Raw genomic sequence first — 17,459 nt, 5'->3', positions numbered from 1 at the left:
ATCAAGGATGCATGCAGAGGCATTGTTTAGGCAATTACTCCGGGTCCAGAAAACCCAAAACTAAGGTGTAGGAATTGTTGAAAGTGTTGTGTTTAAGTTTCAATTAGTGCATATTTTCTGTATCCTCTTGTATCACTTACATAACTGTAAAATTTCAACTCTAAAAATAGCGTACATGTATTCTTATGACTGCTACACTCCATCAAAGTACATAGTGTTAATTAATGTAAGAAATAACTCACCTTTGATTATTGTGAATAAAGCTAGCACTGCATACCATCATTTGTCACATAGAAACTGAGTCCCTAAACTATCAGACTTACATATTGGACTAAATCACTCTGTGGAGGGTATGGGTTTCATTTCTGCACCAAACCTAAGGACAACTCGGGTCTTCCAGCCTGGAAATACTAACTTAATCCACTCACTATATTCAGCTTACTAAATAACCATGACAGATTAATAGTTTCCAGAATTTGCTGTGGAAGAAAAATACCCACAAAGTCTGTGACATGTAACAGTAAAAATGTAACTCTCATACATCTGGAGATTGAGATGACTCTGCTGCCACAAATGGTAGATTGTCTTCTTTATTTATTTATTTTTTTTAATAGTTTATTGTCAAGTTGGTTTCCATATAAGACTCTGCTGATTTCAATTGGATTGGCTTATCCATTTGCAGGTCAGCTGGAGAACCTGCTGATCCAAATTGGCTTTGATTGTGAGGCTCTGCTTCAATCTGCAAGTTGATCAAGCAGCTCTGCTCATTCTCATTCTCTCTCATTCCTCATTCTCATTGAACCAATGGGCTATCCAGGATATATTGTCATGCTACAGCAAAGTCAGCAGAAGACAACAAGCCCCATTGCACAAGCAAATTTCAGGTCTTTGCTTGTACTTCATCTGCTAATACCCCATTAACAGATGGCCAACCCCAGAGTCCGTGGAGTTATGTATTCTGGGAGAGTGAATGTTTTTGAATAGTAATCTAATCTATCACCCAGAATGCCTGAACTCAACTCAAGAAAAAAACAAACAAAAAAAAAAAAGCAAGAGTTTGGGGAGGCTCAAGGAATAGTCAGAGGCTCTTGGTTAATATCACTTTCTTCCTTGGTGTCCACATGTCTAGAGGACTGAGACATTTGGGAACTAGTCAGAGACCTATTGAAAACAGCATCCTCCATATGTCCCTATGGGGTAACATGAGGTATAACATGGGTATAACATGAGGAGGGCCTGGGGATGCTTTTTCAGAGCCTATCAAGTTTCTTTGTTCTTAGAATGGGAGAAACTCCTTTTAAGGGGTTACAAAATTAGAAGAATAAGAACATAGTTGTATAAATAGACCTTCATGAAGGTGTATAAGAGCTTCTTTAAAGAACTGACTGAAAGAGTGTTCAATTATGAATTCACATAAGAACACAAGCAGAAAGATAAGTAAAATCCAGTTTCATTTTTAGGATGTACTACAAAACGAAATAGTATACTTTCCTTTTCTTCAAATACTCAAGGCCTTGAACTGTCATGAACTGGAGTGCAAAAATAGCTTACAACTCCAGAAATCTGTTTTCCCTGGGTTATGAAACAACTCCTAAATCTCATTTTACTACAAGAACAACAAAATCATCCTTATTCATGTTATAGGAACATTTTGAGGTCAGTGGAAGCTATGCTTCAGACTGTGAATCTGATTCACCTCTTCATGGATCTTCTCAATCATAGGTCTAGGTTGAATAAAACATTCTGCCGAGGGACATGCTCATTCTAGTGGCACAGACAAAAATTAAGAGAAACAGAATACACAAATGTATTTTCAAGTTTGTGATTATTGTGGAATATTTTAAGACCATTCAAATTCCATTGGCTGAAGAAAGTCACATAGCAAGATTGAATATTCCTGGAGTGAGGAAATTCCCCATCCCATGGTAGAGGGATGGGATAGTAAATATCTGTGAACAATAATACAGTCTACCACAACTATGTATTATAACGTCTTTAGCTTCAGATGTCTCAAGTTCAAGAGCAAAGGGTATTAATCTTTCTTTCCATAATAGCTCAAAGATGATATTCAGCTCTTCATTCAATAAATACTAATGGTTGTTTTGGAAATGCATATGTGCATAAAAAGTTAGTTACATGATAGAAACTTATATAAGAGGATGTCAGAAGACTCTTTTGCAAAATGTTCAGCAAAGGAATTGGCTGTTCCTTGCACTTCTTTTCTGATTCACACTGACTTAGTGGAAGAAATAAGTCTGCTTAGAAGTGGAGCTGCCCAAGTGTAGACCCAATAACATAGGGTGTAGTAGTCTAATAGAGTGTCAGAGGCTAGAGGTCACTTAGAAAAGCTATGGAAACAGTTACAGTACTGGAAGTAATGCTGGCCTTTGGGTCATAAAATTTGTGGTCAATTGCTCACTCATGGTCTAGATGAAGAGTTCACCAAAACCTCAACTACATGAACCAGTCTCAGCAAATATTCCCATTGTCTTTCACTTAGATAACAATGGCATTTTGGAAGCTTCTTTGTTTTTCTTAATCATGTGATATGTCTAAGAAAATAAGAAGCTCAAACTAATGCTATCAGACATACTAAACGGACACACCTGGTTTAATCTAACTGTATCTGTGAGAATGAAACTTCATTTTCTTTGTCATACTACAAAACTGCCAAACTTGAAATTTTTCCTCTCTTGAGATTTTTCCTCTCTACCTCAAACAAGTATGCACTCCATCAGAAATAATAGGTGAGGAAAAAGTAATTTTCCTACTTGAGATTTTTCCTCTCTACCTCAAACAAGTATGCACTCCATCAGAACTGATAGGTGAGGGAAAAGTAAGCATCTAAACTTTCTTTCTCTGAAATAGACTGAGCACATGATCACGAATCTGCTTGGTCTTGACACCGTAAATGATGGGATTAACCATAGGTGGAAAAAGAAGATAGAAAATGGCAAGGAGTATGTGGACATGAGGAGCAGCCTGGCGAGCCACACGGTGCATGACTGAGGAGATGACCACAGGTGTGTAGGTGGACAAGATAGCACCTATGTGAGACACACATGTCCCAAAAGCCTTGTAACGGGCCTCCTGAGAGGCAAGCTGTAGAACTGCTCGAAGGATGAAGATATAAGACAGGATAACAAAGAGCAGGTCCAATACCACTATAAACACGGCCACAGAAATGCCATAGATATTGTTGAAACGAGTGTCCCCACAGGCCAGCCTTACCACAGCCATGTGCTCACAGTAGCAGTGGGCAATCAGGGGGCCTCGGCAGTAGTGGAAGCTTCTGAGCAGAAAGGGGAGTGGAGTCATTAGTGTCACAGCCCGAGTCACAGCAGCCATGCCAATCTTGGTGATAAGGGATCCAGTCAGGACCGTGGTGTAGTGCAGTGGCTTGCAGATGGCCACATAGCGGTCGAAGGCCATGGCCAGCAGCACTGCCGACTCCATGATAGAGAAGGAGTGGAGAAAGAACATCTGGACCAGACAGGCATAGAAGTTGATCTCCCGATCTCGGAACCAAAAAATAGCTAGCATTTTGGGAAGTGTTGTAGAAGAGAGGACCAGATCAATGGCTGCCAACATGGCCAGAAAGAGGTACATGGGCTCATGGAGGGCTGCATCAGCCTGGATGATGAAGAGGAGGGTGCAGTTGCCTAGCAAGGCCAGAGTGTAGGCAAAGCAGAATGGAATAGAGATCCAGACATGCAGGTGCTCCAAACCTGGAACTCCTACCAACAGGAAGGAAGCTGGATGGGTTGTGGTAATATTGGAGGCAGTCATGGTTTTTTGATATTTTCCTTGTCCATTTTTACAGGGCCCCTTCACCTTCTATATACAGATCTTCATTGGAGAATTAGCTCTTGTTCCTTTTGCTAGACTTTAAACAAAATCAGTTAGTAGTCCTCACAGACTTGGATAAGCATAATCCATGTTTTCTACCTTCAAGGAACTTTGACTCTTCTTGAGTACATAGAACATAAAACATCATCAGAACTGATATCACAAGGCAACTTACATAAAGAAATGGAGAAAAAGTAGTGTTTCCTGTGTCCATGGTGGACATCAGGAATACTCTGATAAAAGAAGTGAAAATACGGTTAAACTAATTCATTGTTTTAGAACATACACTGGTACACGATAATCAAGCTAAGCTCACAGTCACTAAAAACAATTTTCTGTCCTGAAATCTCAGACCATGGATGTCTGTATAAGTTGGAATAAAGCTTGCAGTGTCTAATGCCCCTATTTATCACAAAATCTGTTTTCTCTAGCACTACTTTTTTAGCTATGGTTGCCACTGCCACATATGGCTCTTTAAATTTGTTGATTAAAATTATTCAGTATTTCAATCACAAGACTTGTTAACTACTTACCAGACACACATGACTAGCAGCTACCATATTGGACTGCTCAGATACAGACTATTTCCATCGTTGCAGGACGTTCTGCAGGAGAAAACTGCTCTGGAATATATCTTTCCGGTCCTTTCCACACTCACAAATCTTTGTAAGTACAGCTTTGCCTCCAACTTACTGAATAAGTGAGGAGCTGCTACAGCTTTGGTTCTCCATCTAAATTCATGTAAAACCTATTCATGTGGTCCTCTCTCCATTCTCCTCCCAGCTCCTCCACTGTCCTCACAGGAGAACTCTCCTGTTTACAAGACTGCTATCTGTCTTCCATATCAAATGTACTTTGTTTTGTTCCTTTTGGTTTTTTTTTTTTTTTTACTATTGAAATTCAAGTTAGTTAACATATAGTATAGTATTTGTTTCAGGAATAGAATTTAGTGATTCATCACTTACATATAACATCCAGTGCTCAACCCAACAAGTGCCCTCCTTAATGCCCATCACCCATTTAGCCCATCCCCAAACCCACTCCCCCTCCAGCAACCCTCAGTCTATTCTCTGTATTTGAGTCTTTTATGGTTTGCCTCCCTCTCTTGTTATCCTTTTTCCTTCCCTTCCCCTATGTTCATCCATTTTGTTTCTCACGAGTAAAATCCTACAATAGTGGTCTTTCTCTGACTTATTTTGCTTAGCATAATACACTCTGGTTCCATCCACATTGTTGCAAATGGCATGATTTCATTCATTTTGATCACTGAGTAATACTAATAATTTTTATCTTTCCCTCTAGCTCATTTTTCTTTCTTCAAACCATTAAACACTGGAGTTGCCCAGTTTTTGTGCAATCTCACTTCTCTTATAGGATACAGTTAATGTGTGTTTTTAAAGCATTGAGATAATATTTAAAACATTTAACAAAACACTAAGCAGAGTACTAGAAAATGTGGTCTCTTTTTAACATAAGAAAACTACATTTCTGAAAGTTATGTCTAAGATACCATAGTTAATAGTTATAAAGCCGGTTTGAGTCCTAGCTTTCTCCATTCCAGTGTCCTAAATAACTAGGCATTTGTTTCTCCTATCTAAATGCCTAATAAACAACACACATTCAGTATACCTAAATTAAAAACTTTCCATTCAGTGCAGAGAACTGTTAGAATCTGAACATCTTGGATCAAGTCACTTTCACTTACACGAGTTGCATGACCCTTGCACTAGTGTCTTATCTCTAAACCCTGTTCCCTCCTCTATAAATAAGGACTAGTAATGCCCTGTATTTATGTAAGGGATTGTAGGGAAAGGCAAGTGGGATTATGTATAAAATACTTTTGTACAATCAGGATTTGCTGAGCTTTATTTGTCATTTAACTATATCTTTCTTCATCCATGTAACACCATTTTAAAAAATTAATATTCTCCCTCCTTTGATCTTATATCCTCATATTATTTCAAATCTCTGCTTCTCTTCACAGGAAGGATCCATTAAATGCTTGTATTCTGTTTCAATCTTCTCTCAAATATTTCATTTTCAAACATTCCAACCTGTATTCCATTCCCATTATTCCCTGAAACAACTCTCATCAAGAACACCAAAAGCCTTCATAATGATGTTGCCATTGTAATTTATGTGCTTTTGTGCAACTTGACCCCAAAGCGACTTGTATCTGTCTCCTTTTTAAAACACTCTTTTCTCGGGGCGCCTGGGTGGCTTAGTCGGTTAAGCGTCCGACTTTCGCTTAGGTCATGATCTTTTGGTTCGTGGGTTCGTGCCCTGCTTCTGGCTCTGTGCTGACTGCCAGCTCAGAGCCTGGAGCCTGTTTCAGTCTGTGACTCCCTCTCTCTCTGACCCTCCCCTGCTCACGCTGTCTCTCTCTCTACTAGAAATAAATAAAAAACATTAAAAAAAATAAATAAAACACTCTTTTCTCTTGGTAGAAAGATACTACCATTTCCTACTTCCTTAGATTGTCTTTTCAGTCTCCTATTTTTGCCTTACTTCTGATTATTGAATTTCACAGTGCTCAACATTGAGATCCGTTCAACTTTCTATTCACAAAACATTTAGTAAACACATTCGATACTTTGGGGGGGGTGAGGATTACATATATTTGCCAAAACAGTTAAGGATAAATGTAAGAACAGATCAGACTGATGATTTAGAAGAACAAATTTTCTAAAGGTTTGAAAAGGATAATAAAAGAACATAATTCTTACATACTACAGTAGCAGCTTATTAGAAAAATGGAAAGTGGGTAAAAAAAAACTCTGTGGCTAGGAGAGGGAGAAAGTAGTGATTTTAAATACATCAGGGTAGGCCTCTTCAGGAAGGGATTTGAGCAAAGATGGAATGAGGTAAGGAAATATTTTTGTTTCGAGTCTCTTTTTAAAAGCAGAACCTGAGGTTCCATACAGGTAATTTTGTGGGGAAAATAATGGGGAACAGGAATGATGATGAGGGGCGCCTGGGTGGCTCAGTCAGGCCTTCAACTTCAGCTCAGGTCATGATCTCGTGGTTCCTGAGTTCGAGCCCCGTGTTAGGCTCTGTGCTGACAGCTAGCTCATAGCCTGAAGGCTGCTTCAGATTCTGTGTCTTCCTCTCTCTCTAACCCTCCCCTGCTAGCTCTCTCTCTCTCTCTCAGAAATAAAAAAACATTAAAAAAATTTTTTTTTAATGTGGGGTGAAAGAAAAACAGGGAAACAGAGAATCCTAACTAGGAGTGCATTACTGAGCTGGGTACTGTTGTAATCAACTGTGTCCAATCAACAGTAGGAACCATGTAGAAGGCACATAAGAATTGTCTACTAGAGACATGAAAGAGGAATCTATTAAGCCACTGGTTTCCACCCCACTCCAAGGTCAAGGGTTGACCCATAGAGTGATAATTTCTTCAAATTTCCAGGTTCACACATGTTTCAGGGTAGCTGAGCTGTCTAATTCAAGTATACCCTCACAATAGAGCAGAGAAGCCCAGGGACAAGATGCAGCTGAGTAAGGTGCAGTCAAGATATACCTACACTTGAGTGTTTGCCACAGCATTGGCCAGGACAAAAAGGTGAATGAGAGGAAGTGTGAGGCATAGGAGATGAAAAGTAGAGAAACAGTCCTCGGTGACAAACTCTAAGGAAAAGGAACAGCCAGAGCAAATGTCCTAAGACAGCAATATGCTTAATGTCCAAAGCTCAGCTACCAGGACAGTGTAGCTAAGTGGTGTGAATGAATGAGATGTATATAGACAGTATAAAGATGGGCCAGCCAACGCAGGGCCTGTGGCCTTTTGTAGAACTTGGCAAATGCTCATTTCTCTCAAAGATCTTTAGAGCAAAGAAGTGACATATGACAAATTTTTAGTTTATCCTGGCCTCTATGATGAGAATTGCATTAAAGTGTAGGGGTAAAAGCAGGAAAGACTCTGGAGGCTAGTATAGAATTCATGAAATGGTGAATGTTGGCCAAGAACCAGGATGGCAGTACATGTGGTGAAAAGCAATCAGGTTTTGCAGGTATTTGAGAAAGGAGTCATGATATTTGACAAATTAATTGTTGGTCATGAGAGAAAAAGGAGTCCTACAAGACAGGAAGATATTTAGTTTGAACAACAACAACAACAAAAGAATTGTTTTCAAATGAGATGGGAAAGGTTGTGGAGAGAGGGGATCAAGATTTTAAGTTTAGATATGTTCTTTGAGAAGCCTATCAGAAATCTAAGTGAACATGTTGATATATTTGAATATATAAGTCTGGAGTTGGAAAGATTGATATAAACTTGTGATCATTGGAAACAGAAAATATCCATGAGACTGATATCACCAAGATAGTGTTTATAAAGAACAGAGAAACTAGGGCTCACTCCTGACAATAAGAACTAGACTAGAAAAGAAGTTAGAGGAAGTGGAGGAAGAGTCAGAAAGAGACTGAGAATAGTAACCCATTAATGTTTCTAGAATATGTGTTTCTTGGTAGACTATATTGAAAGCAACGCATCAAAGAGGAGAGAACTATTTCATGTTAAATGTTACTGGTGAGTCAAATAATTCCAAAACTGGACTGGTCTTATGTGTAGAGTTGCAGTGGTTAGATACCTTGGCAAGAAATTTTGCTAGAATAGAGACAAAGCCTGATTTGACTGTGTTTGATGAGGACAGGTGGGGAGGAAGAAAGTGAAGTTAGCTAACATGACTCACTCTTTTGAGGAGATTTACTACAAAGTCCAATGGTAAAAGGAACACTGGCTGCAGAGGAGGAAGTATGGTAAAAGGAAGGCTATTTGTGCATGTGTGTGTGCGTGTTTGTGTATGCATGTACCTGGGGGAGTGGGTGGGTATGAGTAGTCAATTGTTTTTAAGAAGGGAGAATGACATGTTTCAAAATGGAACATAATTGTCCAGTACCAAGGGAACTTAAAATATAGGAGAGAAAGAAGAATATTGCTTTAGAACAGTCTTTGAACACAGTCCTTTTTCTAGGTGTTCTAGTTACTATAAATTTGGTTATCAGATTCTAAAACTTGCATATGAGTCTCCCTATCTTCCCTCTAAGTGGCAGGCCAGTATATGCAACTGTCTATATGATATCCCCAAAGAGCAGTCTCACAGATATTAACCTACTATCAAAGTAGGAATCTTCATATGCATTCCACATGTCCATACATAATATTCTCTCCAACAAGTTGCTCAACCTAAAATCATGTCACCCTTGGTTCAGTCTATCACCAAATCCAGCTGGGTCAACCTCCACAGTCAATCACAAAGTTGCCTACTCTGGTCTAATTACCTCCACACCATGCAAGCCACTATTCTCTCTCACGACTGGAAAAAGACTCCTAACAAGTGTTCAAATTTCTGCTTTTCTCCAGTTCCTACCCTTCCACAAATACCCACCATCCTGTAGGGTGAAGGGACTGTGCTTTATTCACTTCTATAACCTGAGCCTCTGGCACACACACAGGTAAGTTAACTATTTCACCAAATGAAACATGATCATCCAGACTACTGAAGAATTGGTCTCTTCACTCTGTTCAGAAGACCTACCAATCCTATTCAAGCTCAGGATAGTTGGTTATATTCTAATTTAACATTCATCCAGATGGAAGTTCTAAGAAACCTCCACCAGCCTTCGTTACCTGAATCAAAAGCCTCTTCTCATTGGAGACTATTTTTTCATGTGTTAATATTTGCACCTCTTTGCCAAAACTGAGCACCTGGCTTTGTAGGACACAAACTTATGACAGCAGGAACTCTTTTGTTCTTCCTGGCATATCTTCAGAAGTGCCAAGAACAGTACCTGTTACATAACAGGCACTCTATAAATGATTACTGCTCCACAAGCCTGTTGTACCTTTGCCCTCAGTAAACATGCATCTTCTATAAAGCCAAACATCGTTCACTTTCCCTGTAAGTCTCTATGTTCTTTTGGCTTACTGTCTACCTTGTGAACATAACTGATGACACTGTGACCCGACCACCCTCCCTCACAGTTACCTGTTCTGTCCAATTTCTTCCCCTAAACACAGAGTGTTCAACAGTACATGAATCCTATTTCTGTTGAAGCTCATCAAAAATCTACCTCACTCAGATTCACAATCTCAGAGTAGGAACATAATGGAGCCAATCATCTTCCCCTAATATCCAGAACATGGGAAACTGTTTTGTAGTGGATATTTTATCCTGTCTGTACTGTTTCAAGAGCTAAAATGTCCACTCTAGACAATAGAACTTGTCTTCTATTTCTTTTTTCTCTTACGATTGTTTAGATAGGTCTCCATACCACAAAGTACTCACTTAATTCTTGCATCTATCTTAACGTCAACAAAATATATCTTAAAAAGATATCAGAATGATGGATTTGAAAGAAAAGATTCAGACACAGGAAGATAGTTTTCTAGGGCCTTTCAAGGATGTGGCTTGGGGGGGAAAATCTGTAAGAAATATTTCCCATTGAGCCATTCAAATAAAAGCGACCAGGGTAACTACCCCATCAGCAACGCTGGAAGAACTTGGAACTAAGAAAATGGTAGGTAGGGACGGAATAAAATTTTAGAAAGTATTGGTCTACCTGCTCTAGGCAGGCCCTTGGGAATAGCAAATGATTTTACAGTTTATGGATATTTTTATCTATAGAATTTCTAGGGTATGGACTCAAACTTATACATGTGAAGCTCACATATTTTCCTGTTGACAAGATTTAAAAATTTATTTCCAAGTATAAATATTCATCTATTAAATGATTCAATTCATAGAGGATATAGCAAAAGGTGAGTTTTATTAGAGAGGAGCCAAAGGTAATCGCCATTAGAAAAGCTTTGCTGATGCTCATTAAACCAAGAGTTTGCACTGTTAGAATTTATGCACCGTTCTAAATCAGTCCTCATAACCTACTGTATCATGATACCTGATGTAGATCTTGAAATGGGCATGAGAATCACATTTTTTTCTTTCATTTCTTTGACTTATTCGATGTATTAGGAAAAATTGTGTTTCCAATAGCATATTCTTATTACAAAGTTGATTTTGTCTCCTATTTGAAATGGCCTTGCAAAATTGTTTCCCGTGGAGCTTATCATTGTAGCAGAGGTCATTTTATGGACTATTTTAAAGAAGAATGCCAAAATAAATGACTCCTAACTCTTCCCTTAACACTCATTCCCTAGAAGTAAGAGACCATTAGACAATAGTTGAACCTGCATGTTTCAATAAACACATCATTATTCAAAAATACTTATTTCTTACCTCTCCCTGTATCTTTCTAGTTCAGGCTCATTTTCTCTCTCTTGACTAATGCAGAAGCCTCCTAATTGGGATAGGGATACTGGCAAGTTTGGGAAGGAGGAATGATAGGTGAGAAATAATAGGATCCACACAGGAATAATCAGCCAAAACTTCTTGGAGGCGAACCAGTGTTTCTGGTCATCGTCTCTAGTGGAAGGAGTTTCTGGAGTGTAGACAAAATATTTGGGTTGGATTCTCAGTGCTATGCCTCCTTAGTTGAAGAGCCAAAGTAGAGGCAATAAAGGAATTGGGGGGAGAGCAGGGAGTTGATGTCTAGGACCAAGACTAGGTATGGGAGGAGACAGAGTGCCCTTATCCTTTCCCACTCCCCACTTGTCACCTCTTTCCTTTGGTCCAGTTCTGTCCCCAGTCCTTAGTCTGAAGTAGAATTCTTGGCCCTGTTCATTAGCTTCATGCATCTTTAGTGGGAGGCATCTGAGAAAGAGGGAGGTGGGAAGGGAACAGCTAGCTTTATCTTCACAAGTCTCTGATCTTCCCTGAAAACAATGTGGGAATAGAAACTGCTGCACTTGAGGAGGGTCCTCAGAGGTTCATGGAAAGCTCTGGCCTCTTGAGAGGTTAACACAAGAGGACTCTCCTGACTCAGGTTCCCTCCTCTAGAGTTTCCTACAGTCCAAGCCACCTTCCTCTTTGAGGTGCAAATCATTCCTCCCAGGGGTCATGCCTAACTCTCCAGACCTTGAGAGCTTCAAGTAAATCCTGCTTGTGCCTTGGTCTTGAATGTGCTTCTGCTTGCCTCTACAGCATCCTTGCAGTGTCTCCTAACAAAGAGAGTCTCATGAAAATATATAAACTGAAGCCAATTACTGTTTGTGACCTGGAAGGGCAGGAACTCCAGCCTAACCAAGCAAAAATATCTGATCTGATCTTTGCATACCTATTACATATTGGCTGGAGCTAGAAAAGGATTTCCAGCTTGTCACTTTGGAATGACACTTCCCTGATCTCAGATGGGTTTCCTTATATCCAAAATGGAAATCATAATCCCAATGTTTCCTAAATCACTAATTTTATAATAGCAGCCATTATGATTATGCTGTGATTACTTATTAATAACTACCAAACACTGATAAATAATAAAAGGTGATATTCTACCTACAATTTGCCTCAATGCTGCTATTTTACAAAGACCTGAAAAGGTAACTAGTTTATACCAGGGTCAGCCATGGACTTTGCCTACTATTTCCCATAATACTTTATGTTTACTTTGAAAGATCCTGTTTTAATTTTGATTTAATTTTGTCTTATTATGATAAGAACACTTAACATGAAACCAATTTTATTCTTAACAAATTTTAAGTGTATAATACATTAATGACTACAGGTAAATTTTGTACAGATTCATCTTTTTTTTTTTTAAAGTTTTATTTATTTCTAGGAGAGAGAGAGAGAGACAGCGTGAGCAGGGGAGGGTCAGAGAGAGAGGGAGTCACAGACTCTGAAACAGGCTCCAGGCTCTGAGCTGTCAGTCAGCACAGAGCCCGACGCGGGGCTCGAACCCACGGACCACGCAAGATCATGACCTAAGCGAAAGTCGGACGCTTATCCAACTAAGCCACCCAGGCGCCCCATGTACAGATTCATCTTAACTGAAACTTTATACTTGTAATTCTCCATTTTCCCTCCCCAATTCCTGGCTAGCATAATTCCAGTCCTTGATTTTATGAATTGGACTATTTTAGATACTTCATATTAGTGGAATCCTGTAGTATTTATCTTTCTGGGTCTGTCTTATTTCACTTAGTATAATAAAATCAGGGTCCATCCAATATTATTCCATTTTGAAGAATGTCTTTTTTTTTTTTAAAGCTAATTAGTATTTCATGAGCTATGCATACCACATTTAATTTATCCATTCATCTTTGAGGGACTTCTAGATGTTCCCCCCCCACACACACACACACACATTTTAGCTATTGTGAGTAGTGCTGCAATGACTATGGGAGTGTTAATATCTTTTCAAGATCCTGATTTCCATTCTTTTTGGATATATGTACCAAGAAATACTAGATCATACGGTAGTTCTGTCTTGAAACTTTTGTGCTGTTTCCCATAGCAGCTGCACTATTGTGCATTCCCACCCACAGTGTGTGCAAGAATTCCAATTTCTCTACCTTGTTTTCACCAGCACTTGTCTGTCTTTGATAATAACCAATCTGACAAGTGTTAGGTGATACTTCATTGTGGTTTTGATTTGCATTTCCCTTGGGGAGCCTGCCTGGCTCATTCAGTTAAGCATCCGACTTCAGCTCAGGTCATAATCTCAAGGTTTGTGGGTTTGAGCACCACGTCAGGCTCTGTGCTGACAGCTAGCTCAGAGCCTGGAGCCTGTTTCAGATTCTGTGTCTCCCTCTCTCTCTGACCCTCCCCTGCTCATGCTGTCTCTCTCTCTCAGAAATAAATAGGGGCGCCTGGGTGGTTAGTCGGTTAAGCGTCCGACTTTCTCTTAGGTCATGATCTCGCGGTTCGTGGGTTCGAGCCCCGCGTCGGGCTCTGTGCTGACTGCCAGCTCAGAGCCTGGAGCCTGTTTCAGTCTGTGACTCCCTCTCTCTCTGACACTCCCCTGCTCATGCTGTCTCTCTCTCTCTCCTAGAAATAAATAAAACATTAAAAAAAAAGAAATAAATAAAACATTTTAAAAAATTTTTGATTTGCATTTCCCTCATAATTAGTGACCACAAGCATTTTTTTTTCATATACCTGCTTGCCATTGGATGTCCTCTTTGAGGAAATGTGTATGCAAGTCCTTAGCCCATTCTAAAATAGGGTTATTAGTTTTGAGTTGTAAGATTTCCTTACGCTTTAGAGATTAACCTCCTATCAAATATATGGTTTGCAAATATTTTCTCCCATTCCATAGTTGATTGTTTACTATTGATTGTTTTCTTTGCTGTGTAGTATGGTGTAGTCCTACTTGTTGACTGTTACTTTTGTTTCCTCTTCTTTAGATCTCATTCCATGAATAATGGCCAAGACTAGTGTCATGAAGATTATCCCCTAGGTCGTCTGCAGGAGTTTATAGCTTCAGGTCTTATGTTTGGTGTCTGATCCATTTGAGTTGATTTTTGTGTATGCTGTAAGATAGGAATACATTTTCCTTCTTATGTAGATGCCCAGTTTTCCCTTCACCATTTGCTGAAGGGACTGTGTTTTCTCTATTGTGTATACTTGCACCCTTGTTCAAGGATCAATTAACCATATGTATGAATTTATTCCTGGGTTTTCTGTCTGTTCCATTCATCTATATATCTATATTTATGCCAGTACCATACCATTTTGATTACTATAGCTTTGTAATACTTTTTGAAATCAAGAAGTGTGCTGTCTCCAGCTTTGCTGTTCTTTCTCAGGATTGGTCTGACAACTCATGGCACTTTGTAATTCCATGTGAATTATGGAATTCTTTTTCTATTTCCTTAAACGGTCTTTGTGGTTTTCATAGAGATGCAGTGAATCTGTAAGTTGCTTTGGGTAGTATGGACTTTTTAAGAAGTCCTCCAATCCATGAACACAAGAGGTCTTTCCATTTGTGTCTTCTTTAATTTTTTTCAATGATATTTTGTAGTTTTCAGTATTTAAATCTTTTACTTCATAAGTTTATTCCTAACAGTCTTATTCTTTTTGGTGCTATTCTATATGGGATTCTTGCCCTAATTTCAAGATAGTTAGTATATATAAACACAACTGATCTTTGCATATTGATTTTTTTGGTATTCTGTAAATTTATGGACTTGTTCTAACAATATTTATATGGCATCTATGAGATTTATTATATAAGATTTGTCACGGATCAAGGATAACTTTACTGGTTCCTTACCAATTTGGATGCACCTTATTTCTTGTTTAATGCTTTGGCTGGGACTTCCAGTACTACATTAAATAGACATATCAAGAGTGGGCACTCTTGCCTTGTTCCTGATTTTAGGAGAAAATACTTGTTTTTCACATTGAGAATGACTTTCATATAGCTTTTATCAAATTGATGTATTTTACTTCCAGTCCTAACTTTATCATATAAGTATATTGAATTTTATCAAATGTTCTTTCTGCATCTATTGAGATGATCATGTGACTTTTTAAAGTTTCTTATTCCGTTAAGGTGGCATATCATTAATTGATTTTTGTATATATAAAAGTCCCCAGAATAAATCCTACTTGGTCGTGGTGTATGATCCTTTTAATGTACTGTTGGATTTGGTTTGTTAGGACTTTCATGTGTATGCTCATCAGGGATATTAGCCTAGTTTTCTTGTGATGTCTCTGGCTTCAACATCCGGATAATCCTGGCCTCATAAAATGATTTCAAAGTGTTCCCTCCTCTTTGATTTTTTTTGACAAGTCTGAGAAGGAGTAGCATTAATTCTTTAAATATTTGGTAGAACTCACCAATGCAGCCCTCTGTTACTCCATTTTTCTTTAATGGGAGATTTTTGATGACTGATTTAATCTCTACACTAATTATGGGTCTGCTTTGGCTTTCTACTTCTTCATGATTTCGTTTGGGGAGGTTACATGTTCTAAAAGGATTCTCAGAGCTCTATACCTCAACTATACATAGTTCCTTTTGACAGAAGTATACTGAATCTAACTTTATCTTTCCTAACTGTTGTCCTCTGGGTGTGTGTACTGAGTGCACTCCTTATGATGGATGATCTCCTAACATGTGGGACAAAGTGAGATTTCTGCATAACACGTTTAAATTTGGAACTTAAATTAGCAAAGCACAGCAAGGCTGAGGAGATAGCGACTGTATGAAGAGAAGCTGACCTGAATACTAACATGACAATAGTTAATGTCAGGGGCAAATTGTAGGCAGAATATAAAAGAAAATCCATTTGGATTGAGAGAAAGCTGATGATGGAATGAGGACACGCTATTCAGTTATACATGTCATGCTTGTAACAAACAGGATCTAGAGCCACTTCCAGGGAGGCTGAGGTGACAGGTTTAATGGAGTGACTGACTATAACTTATAGTCAGAACATCCAGACAAGAGCCAGATAAAGTAGACAGGGTGTGAAGGAACAAAGTACCTTACTTTGCCCTTTGCCTCCGTTCTGCAGGGATAAAACATACCTAATGTCATGGGGGCTGGGATAAAAAGCACATGGAGTAGGGAGTGGCCATAGCTTATCTAGATAACTGTGTTGGAAGTTACTGGTAGAATATTAGAACGTTTCAACTCGGTTCCATTTTCTCTTATGTCTTTTGTTCAGCCATTATTTATTTATATTTATCCACACATTTGCTTTTCTGTTGTCCTTCAATCCCTCCTGCAATTCTGTGTTTCTATCTGTCTCGTTTTCCTTCAGCCTAAAGAAGTATGTTTAGTTTTGCCTTTTAGTGCAGTTGACACATTCCATCAGTTTTTGTTAGCAACACTCATTCTTTCATCTTAATTGTTGGAAGATATTTTCATTAGTACTAGAATTCTAGAGGAGTAATTCTTTTACCCATTTGAAGACATAACTTGCTGTTTGTGACTAATCTTGGTGGTTCTCGTGTTAGATATATTACCTGGCTACGGGATCTTTATAATATGAGACTTGTAATGGAAACAAAGCCATTCTTTCCTCATTTGGGAGATAGGTAGGATCCACAGGCTGGTGACATTCCTTATATAATTCATCAGGAGGATCAGAAGATCTCTGTTTTGGAAATAGCTTCTTTCAAGTTATGCTATAGTGTTTATGTGTTGTTAGTATTTGTAGTTTTTAAACTTTCCACTTGTACCAACATGCTGGAAGAAACGAGGTTTTTTACAACATAGAAACTAAAGGTAGAAATTAATTTCCGTGTATGTGTGTGTGTGTTGGTGTCAGAGGGGATTATAAAATCAGAGATGTGAAATGAGCTTAAAACCCTGGGTTCTTGCTACAGTTTCCCCTCTTTGAAACATCCAACAATTCATACCCCTGACACAGGCTCAGATTCTTTCAAAGCAAAATAATATGCCTAGATAGATCTGTAAACACAGAGACAGAAAAAGAGGCAGAATAAGATAAAGATATAGAATTTTTAAATAGTAGTCTGAGGAAACAAGGGAACCACAAGATAAAAATAGAAGAATGCATTTGTGGAAGATGGTGTATGAGAGCCTATATGACCACACAAATTCTAGTGGTCAGGATTAACACATTAAGGGAATTTTCTAGTATGTAACTTTGCATTGGATAGAAGAAAAGAAAGAGAATACAGGTCAATATCCCCATCTCCTATCTGCTTTGCCTATCTATTTCTTTCATGATACTGAGCCTTGGGATGGGCAGGTCAGAGACCACCACCTATTATGTTTAGCATTTCTTCCTTTCT

General features: G+C 38.7%; 1 protein-coding gene across 1 annotated transcript; it reads right to left on the bottom strand.

The window, feature by feature from the left end:
* Positions 1-2,844: 2,844 nt before the first annotated feature.
* LOC120245149 (olfactory receptor 52K1) lies at positions 2,845-3,789 on the bottom strand. Its single transcript, XM_039252067.1, has one exon. It carries the CDS (start codon positions 3,787-3,789, stop codon positions 2,845-2,847), a length of 945 nt encoding a protein of 314 aa, XP_039107998.1.
* Between the last annotated feature and the right edge of the window lie 13,670 nt (positions 3,790-17,459).

The sequence above is a fragment of the Hyaena hyaena genome, unplaced genomic scaffold (assembly GCF_003009895.1).
Source record: "Hyaena hyaena isolate Hyena2069 unplaced genomic scaffold, ASM300989v1 scaffold_406, whole genome shotgun sequence".
Lineage (NCBI taxonomy): Eukaryota > Metazoa > Chordata > Mammalia > Carnivora > Hyaenidae > Hyaena > Hyaena hyaena.
The sequence above is the reverse complement of the archived record's forward strand: the minus strand, read 5'-3'. Positions and strand labels throughout refer to the sequence as shown.

Bases quoted from the DNA above. Each gene is read 5' to 3' on its own strand.
- LOC120245149 (XM_039252067.1), bottom strand. From the start codon at position 3,789: ATGACTGCCTCCAATATTACCACAACCCATCCAGCTTCCTTCCTGTTG.